This window comes from Oryzias melastigma, linkage group LG5 (genome assembly GCF_002922805.2).
Source record: "Oryzias melastigma strain HK-1 linkage group LG5, ASM292280v2, whole genome shotgun sequence".
In the NCBI taxonomy this organism is placed as follows: domain Eukaryota; kingdom Metazoa; phylum Chordata; class Actinopteri; order Beloniformes; family Adrianichthyidae; genus Oryzias; species Oryzias melastigma.
The window spans coordinates 19,638,513-19,662,585 of NC_050516.1; the positions used below are offsets into that span (position 1 = coordinate 19,638,513).

At 36.5% G+C, this 24,073-nt stretch overlaps 3 protein-coding genes across 6 annotated transcripts in view; 1 reads left to right on the forward strand and 2 right to left on the reverse strand.

Annotated features, from left to right (window-relative positions):
• The window catches only part of pacsin1b (protein kinase C and casein kinase substrate in neurons 1b), a 30,092-nt gene extending 24,042 nt beyond the window's left edge, over positions 1 to 6,050 (reverse strand). Inside the window, exons 1-2 of one of the 3 annotated variants that reach the window (XM_024270861.2) lie at positions 5,364 to 6,050; positions 3,328 to 3,390 (exon numbers count right to left, since the gene is read on the reverse strand). The gene's annotated coding sequence lies outside the window, so the exon portion shown is untranslated. Of the gene's footprint in view, positions 1 to 3,327; positions 3,394 to 5,363 lie in introns of all 3 variants that reach the window. The other 2 variants (XM_024270860.2, XM_024270863.2) reach the window with 2 other exon arrangements.
• A 119-nt stretch (positions 6,051 to 6,169) lies between these two features.
• On the forward strand, positions 6,170 to 9,538 carry rps10 (ribosomal protein S10). 2 transcript variants are annotated; one of them, XM_024269636.2, is made up of 6 exons: positions 6,170 to 6,310; positions 6,734 to 6,883; positions 7,294 to 7,468; positions 8,598 to 8,675; positions 9,270 to 9,325; positions 9,460 to 9,538. In XM_024269636.2, the coding sequence occupies exons 2-6, from the start codon at positions 6,734 to 6,736 to the stop codon at positions 9,499 to 9,501; spliced, it is 501 nt and encodes a 166-aa protein (XP_024125404.1). In that variant the 5' UTR covers positions 6,170 to 6,310; the 3' UTR covers positions 9,502 to 9,538. The 2 variants fall into 2 exon arrangements, with proteins under 2 accessions (XP_024125404.1, XP_024125405.1); XM_024269637.2 differs by having other exon boundaries at positions 6,295 to 6,409.
• Positions 9,539 to 9,782: 244 nt separating this feature from the next.
• On the reverse strand, positions 9,783 to 20,589 carry nudt3b (nudix (nucleoside diphosphate linked moiety X)-type motif 3b). The gene is made up of 5 exons (XM_024270025.2): positions 20,149 to 20,589; positions 18,923 to 19,033; positions 15,097 to 15,141; positions 14,934 to 15,018; positions 9,783 to 13,449 (listed from the first exon to the last, which is right to left on the reverse strand). Exons 1-5 carry the CDS (start codon positions 20,245 to 20,247, stop codon positions 13,253 to 13,255), a joined length of 537 nt encoding a protein of 178 aa, XP_024125793.1. The 5' UTR covers positions 20,248 to 20,589; the 3' UTR covers positions 9,783 to 13,252.
• Between the last annotated feature and the right edge of the window lie 3,484 nt (positions 20,590 to 24,073).

A 24,073-nucleotide genomic window follows, 5' to 3' on the forward strand; every position in this document is an offset into this window, starting at 1 on the left:
ATAGGTTTCTGTGTCTTTCTCGTCTTACTTTAAGAAAGAAAGATAGACAGATAGCTGGATGGATGGATGGATGGATGGATGGATGGATAGATGGATAGATGGATGGATGGATGGATGGATGGATAGATGGATAGATGGATGGATGGATGGATAGATAGATGGATAGATGGATGGATGGATAGATGGATGGATAGATGGATAGATGGATGGATGGAAGGAAAGACGTGACATTGAATTGCAAATATGAATCTAAGAACAGCAGAATCATTAGTATTTTAAGAAAATAATTGGTTGTTATTATAACATTCTGACTGTTTTTTTCACCTAATCAGTAAATGTTAAAACTATGATTTTATTGTCATCTGCGGTTATTGTATTTATATTGTTTTTCTGTTCTGTAAGAGTTCAGCCTCGTAGAGTTATCCTGATATGTTTTATTATTTTTCATTTAATATTTATTTGAACAGGGAGAGTGCACATTGATGAACATTTCTTTAAATGTGTCAGTAGATGCTAAGATAATTTTCAACGTAGTAATAATAATAATGACAATAATGCAAAATTTAGTAAGAGTTTGAGGGTTCAAATAGAATGGTTTCTACACTTTTAGTAAAAAATTGACATGTCAATTGATAAGTTAAAATAAACAACTTAAACAGTTAAAATGTGATATTCATCCAACACTGAAATACAACATTTGCATTTTCAGATTCATGCAGTTTGAAATTGCCTCTTCAAGAGTGTGTGCATTTTTGTGTGGATTTACACAAAATTTTAAGTTGCTTCTTACATGTATTGACACTTTGGTACTTTCTTAGGGGGAGGGGTACACTGACTGTTCCAGATGCTACTGCCCTTTACAGAGAGAGCAGTTCTCTCTGTTGCAGTAACTGATCTGGTGAGATGAGACATGACGGTGAAGTTCCAGGACAGCAGGAGCTCTTTGGTTAAATCCTCTGAAGATGTGCAGCAGTTTGTCGACTAATACGAATGTCCCGATCAGGTTTTTTTGGGCCCGATCCGATTCAGAGTCATCGGATTTTGTGTATCTGCCGATACCGAGTCCCGATCCGATACTTTTATAAGACATTTAAAACATGAATAAATTGAAGAAACAGATTAGTGTTGTCCCTTATTTATATTTCAATAACCATCTTTTATCATTAAAAACTTAAATAAAACACTTCTGTGAAGTAGCTTTAATGAACAAGTAAAAATACAGCAAATATAAACTAGGTAAAAAAAAAAAAACAGTTTTCTTGTTATATAAGTGATAATTAGTCATGTGATAAAGTTTAGTGACTTTAGCTTTAATATCTTTAGAGCTATTGAACATTTTTGACCAAATGTGATTCCTGTCCTGATTTAAAATTCTTAAAAATAAATTATGACTTTGTTTTAGCATAAAATTTGATGAGTGTTCATGAATAGTTGATATAATTATTAATTTTAATTTGTTAGTTTTATTTATTTATGTATTTTTAAGATTATGTGCTTATTTTTTCAGTTCTTAAGACATCACATTTTCGGTTTTATTACCACTGTAGTTAATTTTCTTAACTGTTATTTCTCTGTCAGATAAATAAAACAGGCATATCAAAGGACAGCTCGGGTCCTAAGGAGTAAAATCACGGCGCTAGCATGTAGCAGTTAGCAGCTGCTGTGTAGCCATCTGTCTGCAGCACGAAGAGCTTCACATTAAAAAGAAGAAAAAAAACTGTCTTTTTCTGTTGGAATACCTTTAGAGGTTGTTGTTTGAGTTATGACAAACCAATAGAGACACTTGCTGTCAGTTGAAAGCGTTTTTAAAATAGTTATTGGTCCCGGAAGTTAGCTTTCTAGCTAGCTTTGTTTACAAGTTAGCCTTCTGGTTGAGCTGCTGTCGTTTTCTGCTGCGTTTTCTGGTAATGACATTTGTGATCTTTTCATGACATGCAGACTTCTAGTAGAGTATTTATCCGAAATGATAAGATTAAATATAAAGCTCTGATCATAATGAGAACAAATGAAATATCCGATACTGATCGGGCAAAGGAGTCCGATTCCAATCGAGTCCCCAATTACGTGATCAGCCCCGATTTCCGATCACGTGATCGGATCGGGACATCTCTAATTTTAACCTATTTAAAGTAGTCTAAAAATAGTCTAAATTACTTTTAACATGTTTATTTTAAAAAAGCATCTTCGGTATAATGTTTATTTTTCACAATATAACACAAATTCACACACATCCATTTAAGATTCAAGCTAAAATGTCCAACAACCACACTACTTGTGTTCATTTGTAAACAAGCACACATCACACACAGAGGCTGTCTTTGACAATCACAGTTTCCATGGTAACGTGGAGCCCTCCTCCTCCCTCCCGTCTTGGCTGTGAAGCCCTTCACAGACACTATAAATCTGATGAGCCTCAGAGAATCAAAGCACCCTGCAGCCTCTACAGCCCTTTTATTTCACTTAAACTCTAATTGACTAAAATGGCTTTAGTCAGGAACCTTTCCTGACACACTGAGAAATGTTTGTCTTCTTTTTTTAGGAAATTGAATTTTAAAATGAAATCAAGTGAGAGACTTTTTTTATTTGGCACCTGAAAATTATTTTTTAAAGTAAAGACCCATTTGATATCAGTTCATTGGTTTAGTCTTTTAGTGACAGAGAATTTCCTTTCAGAAATAAAAGTTTTTAGGGTTTCAAGTTCACAGCTTTCACTTTACCTGCCTGAAAAACTCTCTTTTGCCTCCTCCAAACATCACTCAATTCCAAATTTTAAAACTGTCCAGTTCATTTTCAGAAAAGTTATAAATTTGGGCAACATTTGTTTGTTATTTTTGCAATAAAACTGCAGATAAAGAAATAAATTCATCTCATAGAAGTGTGAATAAAAGAGCTGTTTGCTGCTCGGCTGCAGCCTGCTGTTTGAAATCTGCTGATTCAGGGCTGCATGCTCTCTGCAGAGAAGAGACTTCAGACAGTAAATACCCTAACAGGGCACTTTTAAACCATCTTTATATTTTGTAATATTGGTATTCCAAACTGACAATGCCTAAGCAATCATTAGAAATCCTATAACGGACCACGATCACCTCAGTCATGTCCGTTCACACCAGCATCCCGAGAACACAACGCTCCTCATTAAACGCCTGATCCTTCTCTGTCGCGCTCGGGTCATTAAGCCAACCGGCACTTTATATCTTAAACCGACGTACGCCGCTGCAAGAAGGAATACGTATCTCTTTTCCAGTGTGACATCAGCTGCAGAGAGATGATGCAGACCGCCCATGTCCCATGATCCCCTGGGAGGATCTGATTGCAGGTTAAAGTTACCTCACAGTTCAGGAGAAAGCCAAAGTCCTCCTCGCTCGCCGCCGGTCGCCTTTCAGGCTGGAGCTGCTGGGAGGAGGAGTTTGGAAATTTCAATTTAAACTATAAATTACATTGTTATTCAGAAAATGAAGAAGAAAGTTCAAAATTCCTTTACAACTCAAGTACAAAACTAATATAAATAAATACTCATATCTGCTCAAATGTGTTAAAAATAGAATAGGAGTAAAAGTGCTGCTTCAATAATCTGGTCAAAACTTTAAGAAAATAAGAGTTTTGTTTACAGTTTTCAAAATAAAAGCTCTTCATTTTTAGAAACATCTGTTCTTTCATTGTGTCACTCGAACAGTGATGGCCTGGAGATGACTAAGAACAGCTCATCTTTAAAGCAATCTTTTAATTCAATAACAGCTGGGACTCCGAGTGCCAGATGTGACACGAGCTCGTAACGACAAATGAAAACAGCCTGTAAACGGCTGCGTCTCTTCCCGGTGGAAATAACGTATCTGTAATTGTATGTACGGAGCGAGCGGCGGAGAAAAGAGTCAATGTTGAGTTGAGTCTAATTAATCGCATTAGCAGTCATGCTTCATCTGTCATCCTCTCTTCAGGAGCAGGAAGGAAGTTAACTGAAGCCCACAAATCAAATGAGTGCCTCTCATTTGTTCCATAAATCAATCCAATTAGGCGCTGGAGTAAAACCACATCGACGTGCGCGTCAGGAGACACGGTTTCCGTCAGGCTTTCAGCTTTTATATATTTTATGAAATATGACACAATTTCTTCAAAGCTTCCTTATTTGGACTTCCACATTTTTTGAGAAGTTTAGTACACGATTAGTTACTTAAATAATCATAACAAATAGTGCTAATGTTTGTTTTTATTATTGTTTATCAATTTATCAACAGTCAAAGTACTAATGTGTTTTAATATATCAATTAGGAAGTGAATATTGCATATTATATACAATATAATGTTCAATTGTGAAATGAGGGTGTTATCTTTGAGCATTTACTGACTCTTTTAGTTCTAAATCTGACTCTGCCTTGTAAAAGAGGTCCAATAACCCACTTTGTGCTTCAGGTCCCACTCCGATCATCTTTTCATCTGTTGTAAAAACGTTTCTAATGGTCTTTTAGAGATGATTATGCCATATTTAGGCAAAATTCTAGGACATACTTTCTGCAGGAGTTCATTAAAAATGTGTGCAGAACTGTTGGTGTGGAGTAAGCCTGCCCTCATTTCCCATCATCCATTTGTTTATACTCTTTTCCACTAGCTTACAGCCCCTCTCGACCCCAACCTAACATTACCAGAACAGCAAAGGTGAGTAATATCCAACCATACAGCTTGAGCTAGATGCCAGCTCAGACGAGGAAGACAAAGACTTTAATGGATCTTTTTGTCTACAAGCAGATCCATCAGAATGGAGCAGAGCAGGAAGCTTCTGGATTGCCCTGTGTATTTTCTACATCACAAATCCTCTGATTTACAACAATTTGAATAAATAAATACCCAGAATCATCAGGATAATGCTTTTACATGTTAAAAACACCAAAAAACAGTTTTTTTTTTTTTTTTTTTTTTATCAGAAAGGTACTTTTTTTCCCCCATCAGCTCATCACGTGGTTCAGAACCGTGGACAGAGATCTCAATATTTCAGCTGTTCTTTTACAATAATTCACTGATACTTGTGAGAGGAGGATACAGCTCTCCCATGAGAGAAGCCTCCTCACCCTCCCTGGCCTCTGCTGCAGCCTGCACACACTCCTGCTGAGTCTCCATTTACTGCTGCAGGGTCTGCACATGAGCTCATGAGTTTAGACCAAAAATATATATGTTTTAATGATTCACAAGGATGTGATCTAAAAAAAAAACTTAAACTTTTGCTTCTGTGGACTTCACTCTCACCAAAACCTAGAGGAGGCTCTTCTTACCGACTCCACGGTCCAGAAATGAATAAAACAAACTTATCTGCACCACCAAAGACACGAAAACGAGTTACTGCTGCGAGAAAAATATACAGAACAATGACATACCTGAAAGATGTACCGCTCCTAAGTTATTTCAATTTGTTAGAACATAGTCATATAGAGATCCAGATGGGAGTCTGCCTCCGTTCAGCTGCTGGCGAACTGAGGAGCCGCCAGATGGGGGTTGGTCCCCGAGCGTTGGTCAAACTGCGCATGCTTAACCGGGGCAACTTCCGTGAACCTTCAAAAATAAATGCTTGATGTGTCTTTTAAAATAAAGTTTAAAAAAAAACTACTACTAGTAATAGAACAATAATAATAATAGTAATAATAATAATAATAATAATAATAATAATAATAACGATAATAATAATAATAATGTCAAATTTAAACAATGATAAAATAAAACATTTTTAGAATAATTTATTAAATAAATAAATAAATAAAAAAATAAAGCCCAGTAAATGGGAAGACTATGCATGTTACTATTTTTTAACCCTTGATACACTCATTCCTTACAGTGTCATCAAATAAAATAAAGAAAAAATAGTCACAAATAAAGATAATCTGTAATCTTAAAATGATGAAGAGAAACATATGATGTATTATTATCAATATAAATCTTCCAATCTACACATAATCCAATATTTTGCAGCATCAGCAGTACCAGTAACAACCAGTCTTAAAACTAAGAAAACTGAAAACTAAAACACATATAAAACAGCTTTCTTCAAAAAGTGAATTACAGGTAGCCAATCTTGAAGACTTTACCAATATTTCACTAATCGCATATATATTTTTTAAAGATTTTTTGTTGTTATTATCTGCTTATCAATACATCCCAAATTTGATCTTTTTTTTTAAATATATATATTTTTCTGTACTATCACACTCTCAGAGCATACCGCCACGCCAGCAGGGGGCGACATACTATAAACCGCTCATTTGGGTGAAATGGAATACATCGAACAAATGTCGTTCTTTCCGGCTCCGGTCCCTTCACAAGTGTAAAGGTAAAGTGAAGCCCGGCGAAAAAGAATCCTAAAAAATCATTACCATCTTTTGTTCTTTACATTACGTTTACTTATTTTATTACTTTTATCACAATTAAGGTGAAGTTTACGAGCAAATTTTTCTTCTAAGTAGCTTATAATCACGGATAAAGCGTATAGAAGTGTGGAAGTAACCAGGCTAAAGCTATCACGAACGGCTGCCATTTTTCTAATTTTATTATAACCATTCTGTTTTTATTTTAGCGTTGAGAAAATTCTATCAATATTTATTGTTCATTGAATTTAATGACACATTGAACATGCATTTAAAGCTGAGTTATTAATAACATTATTAAGTGTTGCTGCTAGCAGTGCACGCTAGCTAGCTTTGTGCTAACAGGGAGTGTTAATGAATGTAAGTCATCGTTTGAAATGTTTCCTTAGATGCTGATGCCCAAGAAGAACCGCATTGCTATCTATGAGCTCCTCTTTAAAGAGGGAGTCATGGTGGCCAAGAAGGATGTCCACCTGGCTAAGCATCCAGAGCTTGCTGACAAGAATGTGCCCAACCTTCATGTGATGAAAGCGATGCAGGTTAGATGCTAAGAGATTTGGAAATATTTGTCTATTTTGAATATTAATACAGATTTCAATCATGTTGTAGTCTGTGCTCGTCATGTGTAGTGTAATTAATGTTAAGATGAATTCAAATCAGTGAGGTCACGTGAACGTAGTGGGTTAGATTTATGCCTGTTATTCACATGACCAGCACTAAAAGTGATGGAAATGAATGTTGGCAACACGTAATGCATGCATTCAAGATCCACACTGCTGCACATATTTTGAGTGTGTCCAAGACTACATTTTATATGTTCATATGTGCTAAAAGTTAAACGTGAAGTCCCATTAGCTGCCTTGCATGGTTCCTACACTAATGTAATGTCTGTTAATGTATACACATTTTTTGTTGGGTTGTTTCTCATCTTTGTTTTTTCTTCTTGCAGTCCTTGAAGTCTTGTGGGTATGTCAAGGAGCAATTTGCATGGCGTCATTTTTACTGGTACCTCACCAACGAGGGGATCCAGTACTTGAGGGACTTCCTCCACCTTCCCCCTGAGATTGTTCCTGCCACTCTGCGCCGCCAGACCCGACCCGAGACCGCAAGGCCGAGGCCCAAGGGTAGGGCACCAATACACAACATTCATACAAAACAGAGTTGTCATCATTCAAGATCTCTTATGTAGCTGTCATATTAATGTTGGTGTTTTTGTCATTGTAGAAAAAAATGGTCAGATTTTAAAAACTAGCATGCATTTTTGCTTTTATGAAGTTTCTGAAGATGAAAAGTCTATAAAACGTTTGACAGTAGAATGAAAATGTCACCCTATGTACAAAGTTAAAATCGATGCTATTTTAGATGTTGATAAAAGCAGCAGAACACATCAGAAAAGGACACATTCTATTTCTGTGACTCCTTTGTGCTACACACGTTGCATTTAGTGGCATTTTTTGCTACTACCTTACTTAAAGGCAACAAGACACTTGATGTGTAATCTAGTCATACTCTTGCTAAAATAGAGCAATAAGACTTTAACAAGAACTTTAATTGTGTTTCTAACTAATCCAGTGTTGCTGCTGCAAACAAATAACATCACATTCTTAGAGTCACAATATGTGACACCTCAGTTTAAAACCCAACTGCTGCATTTATGACTTTTGTCAATAGTTGCTTATTCATTTATATTTTCTTTATGGCTATGTGTTTACATTTACTGTGAGACGAGGATCCACTAATAGATTTCCAGATCCACATTCATTCTCTGACCAACGTAAAATATGATTTTACATTACTAGGTTTGTAAGAAACTTTTAAAAAACATCAGAAGAAGCTTTCAATTGTTTATGTGGTTTACTCATAACTGATTACCACAACTTGGAGATATGAAATAATAATAATAAAAAAACAATGGATATAAAAAAATCAGTTTCTTCTCAGTCTTTTTAATTATTCATATCAATAACAAATTCTACAGTACACAAAAATGTCTGGCACCGTTATCTCTGGCAGTGGTTTTATAGTCCAAAAAGTCTTTCTGTAGATGGGCCTCTTAAGAAACCTCTGTGGCCATTTCTTAATAAACTCCCTAAATCCCATGTAATGACTTTGACTGAACCCTCTGGTATTAAAGTTGAATGAATTTTAAATGAAACTGTTGAACATCTTCTTTAATGTTTTTATTATAAAGCAAAATGACTTGTGGGCGTATTAGAACTTGATCTGAAGGGTTTGTCGCTCTAATTACCACAGGAATGGAAGGAGAGAGACCTGCCCGACTTAACCGTGGAGAGGCTGACAGAGATGCTTACAGGCGATCTGCTGCTCCCCGTAAGTACACTTGCTAGTCATGGTGGCATTACACGCTGGATTGAAATATGGACTTTATGATTTTTCAGATACAGGTTTAAAAAAAAAATCATGTTACATTTTGGAAAACTAATGCAAACTCCAGCCAAAACACAAGTATTCTACTCGTAATCAACACGTTTCTTTCATACAAGTGTTCAACATATCACCACCTGTCCCACAGAGAACACCAGTGTATAACACACGGGAGGAATTCCCTTTTAAAGTCTTGGTGGAGATCCTGAACACTTGAGACAAGAAATAAAACTGAATAAAATCCTTGTGACTTGTCTGGAGTTTTGACATGCGTTTTATTAATATATTGTGTAATGTTTATTTTGTAATAACTTAATGCTTTTTTTATCTGTATTGAGTTATAGTAGTTGCACATCGGTTGTATTTACTTTAGAATATTTTGAAAGAAAACTTAAGCATAAATCACTTAAATATTGCCTCATATTTCAAAATGGAAAACTCAACTTTCATATATAAGCACATCTATTTGATGTAATAATTATGGTAGATGCATTAGTTTTGTCATTGGTTTTAATAAACTTTTTTTTTTTTTTTTTTAAGCTGGTGCTGACAAGAAAGCAGAGGCTGGTGCTGGGTCTGCTACAGAGTTCCACTTTGTAAGTACTTTAAGTGATGATCTTCACTACTGTACGTCTCCTATAGGTGTCATGAAATGTGGCAAAAACGTTTTAAGTTGTTGGTGTAAAACAGTCTCTTCCTGCAGAGCATTGATGAAACGTTTGTTTTGCAGAGAGGTGGTTTCGGACGCGGCAGAGGACAGCAGCCTCAGTAAATGTCATTTTCTGTACAATAAAGAAAATCTACACACATTTCCCGTCTGTGCTTTGTTGGTTTTCTTTGCACTCTGCGATACAAATTGATGGAGTTTAATTTGATAATTTTAAAAGAACCTCTGAACTTCAAGAGATGAATTACTGTAAGAAGATATTTAAAGTTGCCTGTAATTTAAAAATCTTCACAATGATTTTTTTTTGTTAAATGGAGCAGTGTCTAAATTATTACCCACCCCCCACCACCTATTGGAAACAATGACCACAAATGAAGATACCAGACTAAAAGTGAAATACTGGTGTTTATTTGTTGGCACATTTATATTACAATCTTCAGTCTTCTTGCACTGGTTTTATTACAGTCCCAAGAAAGGAAAATAATATTCCAGTAACACAAAATCCTCATCAAGGCTGAGGTCAACAGCTAGAAGTGCACGCGCATCAACGTCGTAGCTGAATTATCTAGTCTTCATAATCACTTGCAGTCATACAGCTGATGAAAGAATTACAAACTTCATTTTCCGAGAGATGTGGTTCTGATAGAATACTTTGGCCAGAAGGTGGGGTCGGTAAACTGAAATGACTAATCCTTCATCCTTGGTATGAAAGTCAGCTTAAAAATAAGAATAAAATCAAATAAAGCTTTTTATGGAGATGAGAAATGAGGGGAAAGGTTTGAAACATGGTAGCTCCACATAAAGTTGAGTAGTCTTACTGACAAATGCTCCAGTACTTGCTCTTGCTACAAGGATGCAGTGTTAGCTATTTTCAAGTCATTAGCTTGTCAATAACCGCTTTAAGAACCGAGCAGAAAAAATGCAAGTGGTCATTAATAATTACATTGCTGGCTGTTAGTTACGGAAACCTCACATTCATTTTGACAGTAACTGTCATGCACATAGTTATTAGTGGAGAAATATTCGGTTGAGATCAATGACTTTGGGGTTACGTTTCATTTTGTGAACAGGAATCCTAAACAGCACATAATCAGATGGAGGGATATCATAAATCCAAACTTTGACCACCACACCTTTCAGAGGCAGCTCAGGCCGGATGAGACTTTTGACCCGTGCTGTACTGAGAAAATATGAAATCAACATAAAATCCCATATACAGGTGTACTTGGAAAACAGTAACAAGCAGGTGGTGGTTATACGACTTGCGTCTACTGTCTCCAAAAAAATATATAGTTTAAAAATAAACTTTTGATTTGGTGGTGAAATAATAGCAAACATTTCCTGCAAAGGGTTTCTCTATTTCTAAATTTCTGGAGTTTTCTGTGCATATTTACTTAAGTGTGACCTTTGATGTATATGATCAACAAAAAATATGTTTTTTCAAAATAATTTAACATTCTGCCACAAAGATCCTCAGCAGGGAGCATTTAGACATTTAGCTGTAGTTTGTGTGGAACTCAATCAACTTTATGCAGACATTTGCCATTTTCCGGCTCTACTAGTTTCAAGACTTTTTTTTTTTCTAGGCACAGCACACAAACAAATCAAGCAACCAGATAACAACTGTTGCGAAAATTACAAAAGCACGTGCACGTCTTCAGAATAAATGTTTTTTTTGTTTTAATTAATCAAATTAATGATTTATGTTATAATAGATATGACAAAATTGTGCTTAGCCTTATTAAGATGTGTTTTTTACCTGAAACATATATATTATTAAACATGTTTAATCAAAGTTTAATGTTTACATTAAATGCTAAAAGTTTAGCCTTGCAAATTATTTCTTTTAATTCATATTTCCAGCTATTTTAACCCTTAAAGGGTTTCAGTGAATCTATTTTTTACATCAATATTTACGACTTTTTTTTCCCCTTAAATATCAAACCTTTCTGTGTGATTAAATCTGATTCAGATTATGCAAACATGTATTTTAAATTTAATGATCAAATCCAATAAAAAATGTGGATATGAACAGAAAACCACTGAACATTTTATAAGAGCTTATGGGGGAAAAAAAGAAAAAGAAACCCAATACAAGAAACTTAACTGGAAATGAAGCTCGGGAGCTTTCTAATTTAGTAGGAAAAAAAAGGATTTGTGCTTTACTCCACAATTTAACCAAAAACAAGAGGAAATCCCCAACTTTACAGACGATTTTCCATGATTATTCTTTAAAAATAGGCTACTTGATCTCACCCCATGACCACATTCTTTTTTTCTCCAGCTTTAGTTATTTTGTGATCTACTTCACACCAATGTTTCCTTCGAGCAGTTCAAAAACCATCCAAAAAGTTCCAGCCTCAGATGTACGGATCATGTAGCACTCACAGATGCGTAAGAGGTGTTTGTCATTTGTACTCTCACTTTTGATCTATACAGAAATAAACAATTTACAATAAAAACCTCTTACATGCTATCTACAGCGCCTCCAGTTTCACAGTATTGAGCCGACCGACCCACAACACGCCGAGGCCAATGGATGCAGCTCAGCTAAAGAGACTTTTGCCATACGTTAGACGGAATACAAATTAACAAAAAAAGGGAAAAAGTATCCAAAAGCATTTTACAAGTTAAAAACAAGCTGTCAAACTGTACAAGGCTTGTTCTGCATCTTGCCAAAGACAGCGTTAAAGAGCCATTACTTTCAAAGTCAAGCAGGTGTTCTGACAGTTTTGAAGAGGATGCTGGGTAAATCCAAAAAGATGAAGATTTGTTAAAAAAAAAAAAAAGTATATTAAAACACGCCCCCTTAAAACAAAGTGTGCTTTGTTATGAACACAATGTAAACAATTGCTTTCAACCAAACTGAATGTGAGGAGTAAAATATGGACATGGGTTTTAAATAACTTAAAGTGATATGTACGCCATTATCAAAGCTCTTAAATCGACTTTTGCCACCTCGGTATGTGGAGGAAGACTTTGTAGTCACGAGAAAGCATAAAAAAAAAGATTAAAAGGAGGTAAAAACATTGAGGATTAAGGTGGTTCTTTTTTTAAATAGAACGTCGACATTCCTTTACTCTGTACAATGTATTGAATACGCTAAGAAGTGAAACCTGTAGTGCTTGGCTGGCTTCCCAATGAAGAGAAACAGTAGACACTTAAAAGGCTACTGGAGTTAGGAAAAATGCTGAAAGGTTCTATCATTCGGATTAAAAAGACATCAACTACATTATGGAGAAGAATGAAGGAAAAAAAACGTTACCACGAGTCTGTTGTACAGTCATTATCAGGTCATTCGAGTGCAAGAGACACAACATAACAGTGCTCATGCAAGACACTTTCCACGATTCTGTTCAGATGCACACAGTAATTCCTATCCTTTTCAAAGGGAGGGCATGGGCACATTCATTCACAGAAAAATAAAAAATAAAAGTAATGGAGGAGACATTAAAAAGACCACCAAAAAGCCTTTGCTTGAGCACTAAGTTTACACTTTACATTACGACAGTAAAAAGTAGTTCTTGCATTCAATAAACACCACACTAAGGGCACATAAGGAGAAGGGATTTGAGGGCACACTTCATGCAGTTGTCAGTAAAAATTTAAAGGAAAAAAAATGAAGAGGGTTCCAAAATTACATTTAGATTTACAAAGTGTTTTAGACTATTTACCCAACACTTGTCATCAAGTCTGTGCCAAAGTCCTGGCACAAATGAGTTGGCAAGGCAAACCATGTTATTGAGACAGAAGAAATAGGAGCGAGATAGAAAAAGAGAGAAGAAAAAAGACGTGACACACGTAAGAGCGCAAGTGGTGGCAAAAGCTCCTTGGGTTTGAGAATGATGGTTTTTAGTTATCTGATACCCGAGACTGAGCTCTGATTGATACTGTAGGTGGGTGAAAGGTCCCCACCTATTGTGGTCACCAATGGTGTTCCATTACTGGTCAGGCAACTCTCCTGGAGAGCCTTAAAGTAGGTGGCCTGCACGGGCTTGTGACACTGCAACACTTGTATGGCATCGTTTATTTTAAACCATTCCCTTTTTCTGCCTGTTGACAGAACAGAGACACATTGGGGAGTTAGGTCAACACAACCAAAGGAGGAGGAAAGAAACTACAAGGAAAATCTGTGTTCAGTGGAAGAACAGCTAACTTTGATTAACACTGAGAAGTTCTGGGAAAAAAAAAAAAAAAGATGGTAAAAGTTAGGGATGTCCCGATCAGGTTTTTTTGGGGGGGCCTGATCCGATACAGAGTAATTTGATTCCGAGTATCTGCCAAGACAGAGTCCTGATCCGATACTTTTATAACAAATTCTAAAAAATGAACACATTTAATTAAAAAATTCACGTTTTTTTCCCATTCTTATTTCATTACCATTACTTTATCATTTAATACTTAAACATAAATCTTCTGTGAAGTAACTTTAACAAACAAGTAAAAACTTGTGTAACTATTACCTAAAAAAAAGAACTAATATCTAGTAAATATAGGTGATAATTAGTCATTAGAAAAACTTTACCGATTTTAGCTTTAATATCTTGAGAACTATGGAGCATTTTTAACCAAATGTGATTCATCTCTTCATTTAAAATTCTGTCTGTCGGCAGCAAAGAGAGACCTTAACATAAAAAAAAAAAAAAAAAAAAATTTTTCTGTTGAAATGTATTTGTAGGCTATTTTGTTAGCAGTAAGACAAACTAAGAGAGTCGTTTGCTGTCAGTTGACAATATTTTCAAGTAATTGAACAGCTCGCTAGCTTGACTGAACTGTTTTTGTTAGCCTCCTGCTTAAACTGTTGCCGTATTCTGCTGGACTTCCCAGTAACAACACGTTATGATCCGTTCATAACATGCAGACTTCTAGTAGAGTATTAATCCGGAATAAAAAGCTTGAAGTTTAAAGTGCTGATCATAATAAGAATAAATTAAATATCTGATACTGTTTGGGAGACAACATTTGATACCAATCGAGTCATCAACCACGTGATTGGGCCCACTTTTTTGACCATGTGATCAGATCGAGACATCCCTAGTAAAAATCTCTTTACGACAGTTTCACTTAGATATAAGATATGTCAGTCGAATGAAATTTAGCATGCAACTCACAGAGAAACTATGTTTGCAATACAGTGGTCCCTCATTTGTTGCAGAAGTTACATTCTAAAAATAACCTGCAATAAGTGAAATCTGTGAAGCATGATTATAGATGTTTAAAAGCTATAAAACCTTTCACAACATACTTTACACATTTTTATCAGACAGATAGTATAATTTTCACTCTTTTCTCTCCTATTTAAACTCTCAAAGTTCAAACGTGTAGAAAAAAAGTCCAACAATATAACTGCAATTAAAGATTTCTGTAATTTGGCAAGCTAAATGCATTCTTTACAGGAGACACAGCAAGGAGGAGATTGACAACAGGCAATCTGGACATACACCAAACTTCTACTGAAAACAGTTCATGAAAGGCAAACTGCAATAGTGAGGGACCACTGTTTTCCAATTTTGGCAGAAAATACCCAACGGTCTTACCGATGTTCACCGAGTCCTCCCAGTCTTCCAGCACTTCTGTTACAATAAGAACATAGACGTAGGTTCTGTGTTTTCTTTCCCGGTTCTGAGAAAGAAACAAAATACCAGAGTGAGGTAACGTTTCAAAGATGTTTACAAAAACAAGGCAATGACGGTGGCTTACTTCAAATATTCCAACTAAGCGACCTAAAGTCCCCTTCACACCAGCCTGTTAAAACAAACAGAAGAACAAAGAAATGATACCACAACCACAGGCAAAACACACAATTTTGAAAAACTTATGATTTCTCTGGGGCTGTGCAAATTATGGCTCTGCGATAGACAGGCGACCTGTACAGGGTCTACCCCACCTTCCCCCAACTCCAGCTGGGCTGGGCTCCAGCAGCCCTGCGATTCAGGGGATTCAGAAAATGGATGGAGGGGCGAACAAAATGTACAAAAACATTAAAATGTAAAAGTCCAACTACAGGCACTACATTCCATCCTTGTCACTTGTTGAAGTGTATTTTTATTTGTCGTAATTAAAAGTCATGGTACTCTTCAAATTCTAGGTTGTAATTTACCGAAACTGAAGAGTGAAAACAAAAAGACAAAGGGTTTGTTCAAGGACAGAAAACAGGTTTAACTTCAAGGCCAAACAAGTTATAATTTGATTTTCAGATGGCTTTAAGTCAGGCACTGAACTCGGAACCCTTCAAGAAGGTCAAGAAAAAAACTGACTTCAAAAAGACAAACAAATGTTAGAAAAAGTGAGCTCAGAGTGCAAAGAAGGAATTTTTTTTCACAAAGAACGAAATGCTTCAAAATACTTTAACTTTAGTCTAAGAGCTTAACACAAGGTTAATGTTAAGGTTAGCACCAATCAGTTAAAACACTTTTCCAAACCAATTGCCAAAGTTTTATGTAATAAATAAAAACTGGATTTAAAAAAACTTACTAAAATCTCCACCTGGATTCAAGGCTGCAGTGTGTCCTTCAGACAAAGACACACAAAATACATAGATGCCCAGAAAACGACAAACTGACGACACTTGATTTGTTTCAGCATTAGTCTATGATTGTCACTAAAAAAATAATAACTAGTTAATTAGGTAAAGCACAGCTGCTGCTGTCACACAAACAGTAACAGGTAACAGAGTCCCATAAGTGCCACACAGGCTCATGTTAAAAGGTCAGGAAAAAAAGCAGAATTGCCCCTTCACTGCCAGTTATAATTACTCTACACAGCTATGCAAATACCACAAGGTTACCGACAATAAATAATAATGCTTCTCATTGTTTGGTACCCTTAAAGTTCTGATACCAAAAAATATCCTAGACGTCAGCTCCCAGGTGAATAGTTCACACGTTTTTAAAAAAAGAGCAAAGCCACTTGCTGACATCTTTGAAGCTGCTCCTTCAGGCTTTAGTTTCACTCTATAAATAAATGTTGACTCCCTTTACTATGCCTTAGACTCAGTATTGCACTCTTTAGGCAGCAAACCAAATAATAAAAACTAAAAATTAAAGAAAAAAAACAGACAAGAGCACAACAAACTTGTAGACTTAAATCGCAAATCAACTTGTGTTTCCATCTAATGTTTATTTTTCCACCGCTTCACTCATTCGTGCAACTGTAGACTTAGTAAAACTAATCCAAAAGTATGATGGACAGAGCTAAAGTAACATTAAAAAGTTATGCAACACCGTGTCATGCCTTCACACATCAGGGTTAGGATGTATCACTAACACTAGGATAAGCTCATGCAAGGATGAGATAAACTGACAAAAGAATCTTGTGCAATCTCTGGCCTCCTCCTGAGCGCCGTGTTCTCTCCCCCCTCCCTGGCAATGCCCCAAGCCAATAAGCACAAGAAATCACTCACTGCTCATATGGTAATCTGAACAGGCTCACCAGGATTAGAATATGTGCTGGTGTGCTACCATCTAATAGGAGGCTTAGAAGGCCAGAATCTATGATGCATAGAGCATCAATTGAAGTAGACGTATGCATCTATTTTTTAGTACTACAAACCTTGATTGTGATGCGACACTGAGATAGCAAAACACACCACAGGCAAAGCTGGGTCATTAAAAAACAAAAAAGGAATATGTAGTAGAAGTTAAATTGAGCATTCGTATGATCAAAAGATCTCTTCCAGCAAGAAGTCTTAATACAGGGTAGCATTCAGGGTTAATATATTTTCATGATTTTCTGTCCAAATTTCAAGGGATTGGGAGAGTATATCCTGGAGCACAACCTTGATTCTTGATTTTCATTTTCATAGAATTTCATAGCCATTAATTAGTTTTAAACAAATGGTTTCAATTACACAACAAATGACTGTTGTGATCAAGAATATACAGCTACAAAGTGGCCATTATCACAGAAAACCCTGTTACAGGAACATATCTGATGTGACAAGAGCTTATCAGATATGGAAGTCCATAGTTCTTTGACGTTCTTGTGTGTTTGAGCTGCATTACCCATCAGGTGGATGGCCAGCATTCAATCTGTGTGACGTTTGGAAACTTGGAAGCAATCTGATCTGGTTTTGATACAGAGTTCCTATACTGACATAATTCATAGATCAGATTATGGAGTATTGTCACCTACCACCAAATGAGTCCATCAACAATAGTTCCTTACCAATCAAAAACATCCATTCATAAAACCCTAATTTTAGTCTTGAAACTTTTTTTCCTTTTAGCCAGTATGAATGTTACAGGTTTAGTTTATTACATAATGTTACGAGTAACAATAGTTACATTTTCCTTTTATCTTTTGACAATGTTTTTAATCGTGTTTTTTTGGGGGGGAAACACTTCACTGTATAACTGCTAGGTGGCTTGTTACAAAATAAACTATATTTCTATTCCTTTTAATGGAAAACAGCTTGACAACAGAAATTACGATACTTCAACTACACTAATGTGTATCCACTTCTTTAGGTCAAATAAATATTAGGGATAATTGTTCTACAAGTATGTGTTGAATGTTTTTATTTCCTGTTTACGATTATAAATCAGCTGAAGTGGGGGTTCGACCATTGGACTGGCATGTGACCGTTCAATCCTGAGCTTTAAAACGACCTCAGAGGCCAAGCAAGTGTTTCACCAACAAATGAGCTAATTCTTAGAAAGGAATGGGTTTCATTATGTCATTATCTGGTGACCACAAAGCTGAAAAAAAGCTTTCTTCAGTTGAAGTGCAATGTGATTACATACAATCTCTTGTACTCAGTCTGTAGACCTCTATTCTAATATATATTGTATATTAGAGTTCATTGATGACAATTGGATTGTCTCTGCTTGAAAAATAGAGGAGCTGTGGGAAAGTTTTAGGCTTTTGGTTGATTAAAAAAGCTGCAAAATTGTATTTGGAACCATGTAATCCTGTGAGTGCTTCTCTAGATTATGATTCCACTGTAGCAGCATTAAGAGAAAATAGTACAAAGCAATGATAAAATGTTGGGTTATGAGAAAATCAAAAAGCATTTTAGTTATATAATTATTTTAGAAAGAAAAAAAAAGGTAAAAAATGGAGAATGTAAATTTATTGTCAATTCATTCGAGAAAAATCTACAACTGGGATGTTTGGACTTTGAGTTCCCACTGTCTAGCAAGTCCGTCCATGTAAACTCGTTCATCTCAATCGACAATATTCTGAAATATGACACAGCTTCCACAGTTGCTCGGCTGTCTCCATCTACATCCTTAAAAACAATATGACTGCACTGACAAAGTGTTTTCTAAGAGTGAGGCAGTCTGAGTGTTATATACAGCTATGATTTAATGGAAATGTAACACCATCCTTATCTAAGCCTATTCTCAAACTACTTTTCCATGCTGCTAAAAAAATATTTCAAGTCAGAGAGAAGCACTGCCTGGTGGACAGCACTTTATGTTAACACGTTTTGCTTAGAAAGTAACTAACAAAAATCAGTTCATAATATGAACTTGGAGATGATCTTAGCATTATATATTGGCATTTTTTTTACAGAACCCACCTCTTCACAAACTTCTCGAGCTGCAGCAACATTGGGCTCCTCCTCGGGCTCCATTCCTCCTCCGGGAACTATCCATTTGTCAGGATGTCGACTACTACTCACAAGCAGCACCTGAAATGCATCCCACAGGACTGTTTAGGTACAAATTATTAGAAAAATCAATCCGCTCACTAATTGTGTCAGTTATCGCACAAAAAAGAAATGGCAAAGCACTGCTGATAAGGTTATTGAATGTCTATAAAGATACCCCTCTGGGCTAATTTTATTGGGTTCATTTAGTTCATAGTTAAGAGGAGCTCGAGGAGGTTTTCCTCGTTAGCCCCAGATATAATACAGATTGGTTTTGTTTATTTATTTTCTAGAAGTCAGCAGAACATATACCAGATTAGCTAGATTGCCAAAAAGGTTATTTTCATGATTCGATGATAACATACTCGTATCATATCAAACGGTATTTCCTCTTTGCAATCAAATATCTGCTGTGGTAAAGGTTGAATTTAATAGAACAGTTAAAATCTACAAAAAACGTAAACATGGCAGAAACGATAACGTGTGGGCACAACTATTACAAATCAGTAATAAAAAAAGACAACACTTCTCATGTTTATATAGCAATTGAAACTTACTAACACAAACATATTAATTTAACCTTACAATCGCGAGTAGGGGCGCCTACTTGCGATAATGCTAATTTTCTTTCAAATCTTCCAAAATGTACTAATATTTTATACCTACACTTTATTATGAATGTTTTTTTCCCCTTTTGACTGTAACTAAACCACCAAACTTGACGGCTTTGAGCTGTGGTCGCTACCCGCTACCTGTGAAATAGCACCGATATGGTTTGCTAGCAAGCTAACGGTACCGCCATGGGTTCCGCTATAACATGTAGCACTAGCAAGCAGCTAACGGTAGCGCTAGCTTGCTAACAGGGTTGCTGTGAAGAGTGCAAAGCACTAAGCTGAAACCCCGAGTCTTTCAGTCTGTATACAAGCTAAATAGCCTTACATAACATTCTAGGTTGGTACAAGCGAACAGACTGGAATTAAAAGCATAATCTTTGAAGACATGACGGGAACCAGGTGGCCTAGTCAGTATTTTCCCCAACACCCTTCCAAACGCGAATATTTTCATAAATATTAAGATTTACGGACGTATAAATTCCCAAACCCCCATGTCGGCTAATGCTAGCTCGGGCCTACAAGTGGCAACATCCCCGAACTTACCTCCTCCTCAGCCTCGCTCCTGAAGCACAGACAGGCGGCCCGCTTTTTGTAGCCATCCCCGTCGTACGTCCGGGTTTGGTTGGACTTAAGCTTCATCATTTTGCGGGCACGAAAGTTCAAAAGTACAGCTAAGTTTACCTCTTTCAAGGGTGATGGTTGTAGACGCAAAGTACTCCTCGGGGGAAACTCGGCGTTTTACTTAAAAGAAATAACTTCTTCTTCGCTTCATTTTCACAAACCTAGGCACATCTACGGCACGGTCGCCATTACAAGGAGCTGTTACGCCAGTGACGTATTTTGAAGATATGACAGCACGACGAGCGTAAGTAGATTCCCTATCCGAGGTTGAAGAATTGGACCGGCGACGAAAGAGGGCGAAACGAAACACCACCACGCTCTGACTGGAGTGAGCCGGTAAACTGGCGGAACTGACTCCCAACAATCCGGGAAAGTTCACTTGTTTGAGTCCGGTCTAAGTTTTTATCCCTTCAATATTTAAATAAGCAACCTGCCTTTTACCTTTTTGTACGGTAAAAATGCTGGCCAAAAATGTGATAAAATGTTAAGAAACTGTTTCAGCACTGCAGGTAATGGACAGCGCCAGAGAAATAATAATAATAATTTAAAATTTAATAATATTGTTTTAATCATATTAGGATACCGTTTTTATGTTCAATGCAATAATGATATATGAATAATGAAAACAATTTTGCTAATATTTCCAATGCCTCGAGGCATATTAGAAACATTTGACACTGAAAATAAATTTGATAGTTGACAGGCTTCATTAAAATTAAATTTCATTTTTTTTACTCTCCCCAAAACCAAAAATCTGTGTTATTTTCTTAAGACATACATTATTTTTTTCTGCAGAAGTTCATCATAAATTAACTTCAGGGTTGTGAAGCTGTTGGTACAGAGTTAGCTTTCCCAGCATTCCTTTGATTACACACTCTCCCCACTATCTTAGAGCACCTCAAAAAAGCTAGTTAACATTATTGTAGCAAAAACAACAACAAAAAAAAAAACATTCAGCAGCCATACAACTTTGAGCAAGCAGGATGGGTGCTCAGATGAGGAAAATTAAGACATTTGTGGATCTATTTGTCTTCACCTGGATACTGCTGCATCAGAATCACAGTGGAGAAGGGAGACTTTGGCCTGCATGGGAGTTGCTGTATCCCAAATCTCATTGTTGATACACAATATACTGCATATACCAACCTCTAAATTTGGCTCTACCGACTGATCATGTAATGACTTAAGCTGTATGCATAAAATTAAAGCAGAATTGCATTAGATGCCCCAGGCTAAAATCAAGCAGAAGCAATAACATATAAATGTAATCAAACAAACTATGTGTGTTTAAGTAAACATAAGTGGACATGTGGTTATGTGCAGGAGAAAAAAAACACATTTGATCTAATTAAGCACATTCAGCAATGTCATAGCTCCACACAATAAAAACATTTTTTTCTCTTTACATACAATTAATGGTTGTGCAGCTTTGACTCAATGCAGAACAAGTGAATTAATTTAAAACTCAAAATTCAAAAGTTGGTAAATGTGGCAGAAACTTGTTGATTTAATCTATGCCTAGTAAATCATTATAAAAACCATTTCTAAATATTCTAATCTGTCTGCTGTATTTGCACTTGATTATTTGCTCTCCTGAATAAAATATTGTGAGGGAAAAGTGAAGTCATTAACTCATATTGATGATAATACTAGTTGGACCATAATTTTATTTTCCAACAATCACTTGATGAAACTTATTGAAATGATTTGTTTTCAAAGCTGTGGTAGCCCCATGACCCTAAAGGGGGCTACAGCAGGTAATGAAAATGGATGAATGGATAAATGAATTTCATTTTTTTGTTTCTTTAACTCAGACGCAGACTTCACTCAATACAGAAAACGTCTAACCTGGTGAGATACACTTGATGGGGTTTTGTTACATAACCACACGTGTTACAAAAAAACATCTCGAAACTTGCCACGAGAGGTTGAGAAATGTTTTCAGGCAAGAAAAATGAAATCCTTTTCCCTTTTTTACATCCCTTTCAGCCTCCTTTCTTTCCGACAAGTGAGGCTGGACCTTAAACAATTAAACATCTCTGTGCAGGGTCAGTCAAGAGGCTGCACTTTTACTATCTGCTGTTGCTACGGCAACCCTTTTCTTCCACAAGTCTTTTGTGAGCCATTTGCTCAAAGGCATTTAGATTACTTTCCCTGCCCTGTCCAAAAGAGGGCGCTCACTACTTTCAATGGTTTATCTGTCAATGGACTATAGGTCAGGACGAAATGAGACTTACATTTTAAAATATTTGACAGTTTCTTGACATGTATATTAGTTGTTTAATTGTAGACCATGTACTTATTTGAATTGTTGTGTTTCTGTGATCCTTCTTTTTTCGGACTTTATATAGCCATACAAAGTTTTGCAAATGGGTTAAAAAAGCATGTTTTGTTTGTCTAAAAAACATCAATTGATGATTTAATCACAAGTGTTTCATAGTTCTAAATTAATGTATTCTGGATTTGATATTAACAAGGGACACTATTTGTTCATAAAAATACTTTGGGATTCATGGGTGCTGTGTTGTATTAGTCTGTTGCAGCTTAATACAGAATGAAGAATAAAAAGAAAAGACCTTGATGAGTTTTTTTTTTTTAATTAAAGTACTGGGGCCCGTTTCAAGAAGCAAGTTTTAATGAAACTCTGAGTTCATGAACTCTGAATTCAGGAAAACTCTGAGTTTCTGGTTTCAGAAATGAAGCTAACTGAAACCCGTGAAAATGGGTAAACCAAACCCATTTCACCCGTTTTCCAGGGACTTGTTGTTCTTAATACAGAGTTTTCTTCTCCTCTCTGTAAACCTTAAACACTGGAGATGTCTGTCAAAGCAACTACTGTGCTTGAATCATTTTTTTTCAGCTGTTCTGAAACTGAAAACTCTGAGTTTGCAAACTTTGAGTCAGTGAACTCTGAGTTCAGGTTTGAACTTTAATAGTGGTAGAACATTTCTATTTGACATTTTCACTGCTGAGAAAAAGAGAATATCCATATAAATAATTGACTCCAGATCATAGCAAGCTTTTACTACAAATGTTTTTACAATTTTCTAACCGTAAAAACTATCCAACAATTCACCACTTACACTTGTTTTGTCAATTTTCCCTAAAACTACTTTATTTCAACGTTTTTTTCTAGCACTTGTAAGAGTAACATCTAAGCAGAGATCCCTCTGACCCCGTTCTCCCACAGGCACCTCCTCTAAGAGTTGAGAGATGTCGTGTCTCCATTTAGTCCAACATTAGCCCCAAGGCCTCTTCTTTGTTGGGACGTTATTTTAACCGTCTCAGTAGGAAGTGTCTTAAAAGGCATCCTGACCACAACCTTTTCAAAGAATGTTTGTGTTTTCTCCCAGTATGCACTTTAACAAAGTCTAAAGAGGGGTTAATGTTAGGATTCCTTTAACCCTGACTGAACTCTACTAATAGCCAGCCTTTTTTCATAGACAAGTCTGTCCCTGAGCCTGTCCTTCAGACAGCTGTCATGTCTACTGTTTCAGGAGTGGCACGTCACCGTCCACGCCAGCACTGCTGCAGGACGGAGGCAGATGTCAGGCAGTCTACGCTGAAGTGATTCAGCAGGCACACACCCGGTATCCGCAAGGGTTGACCGCGTTCGCCTTTTGCACCGACTTTATGTCAAATCCAGATCTGAGCTCCTGACCCCCAGCCACCGGAGTGTCTGTCTCCCCTATCATCTTTACCTGGGAGCTGTGCTGCCAGCATTCTGCCTGTCTTGCATTCAAAGCTAAACTCAGTAATTGGCTCATTCTCCTCGGAGATCCCATCTCTGTCACCTGTTGCCAGTTTAACTGTGCTTGTTTGGGGTAACCCCCCCCCCCCCCCCCCC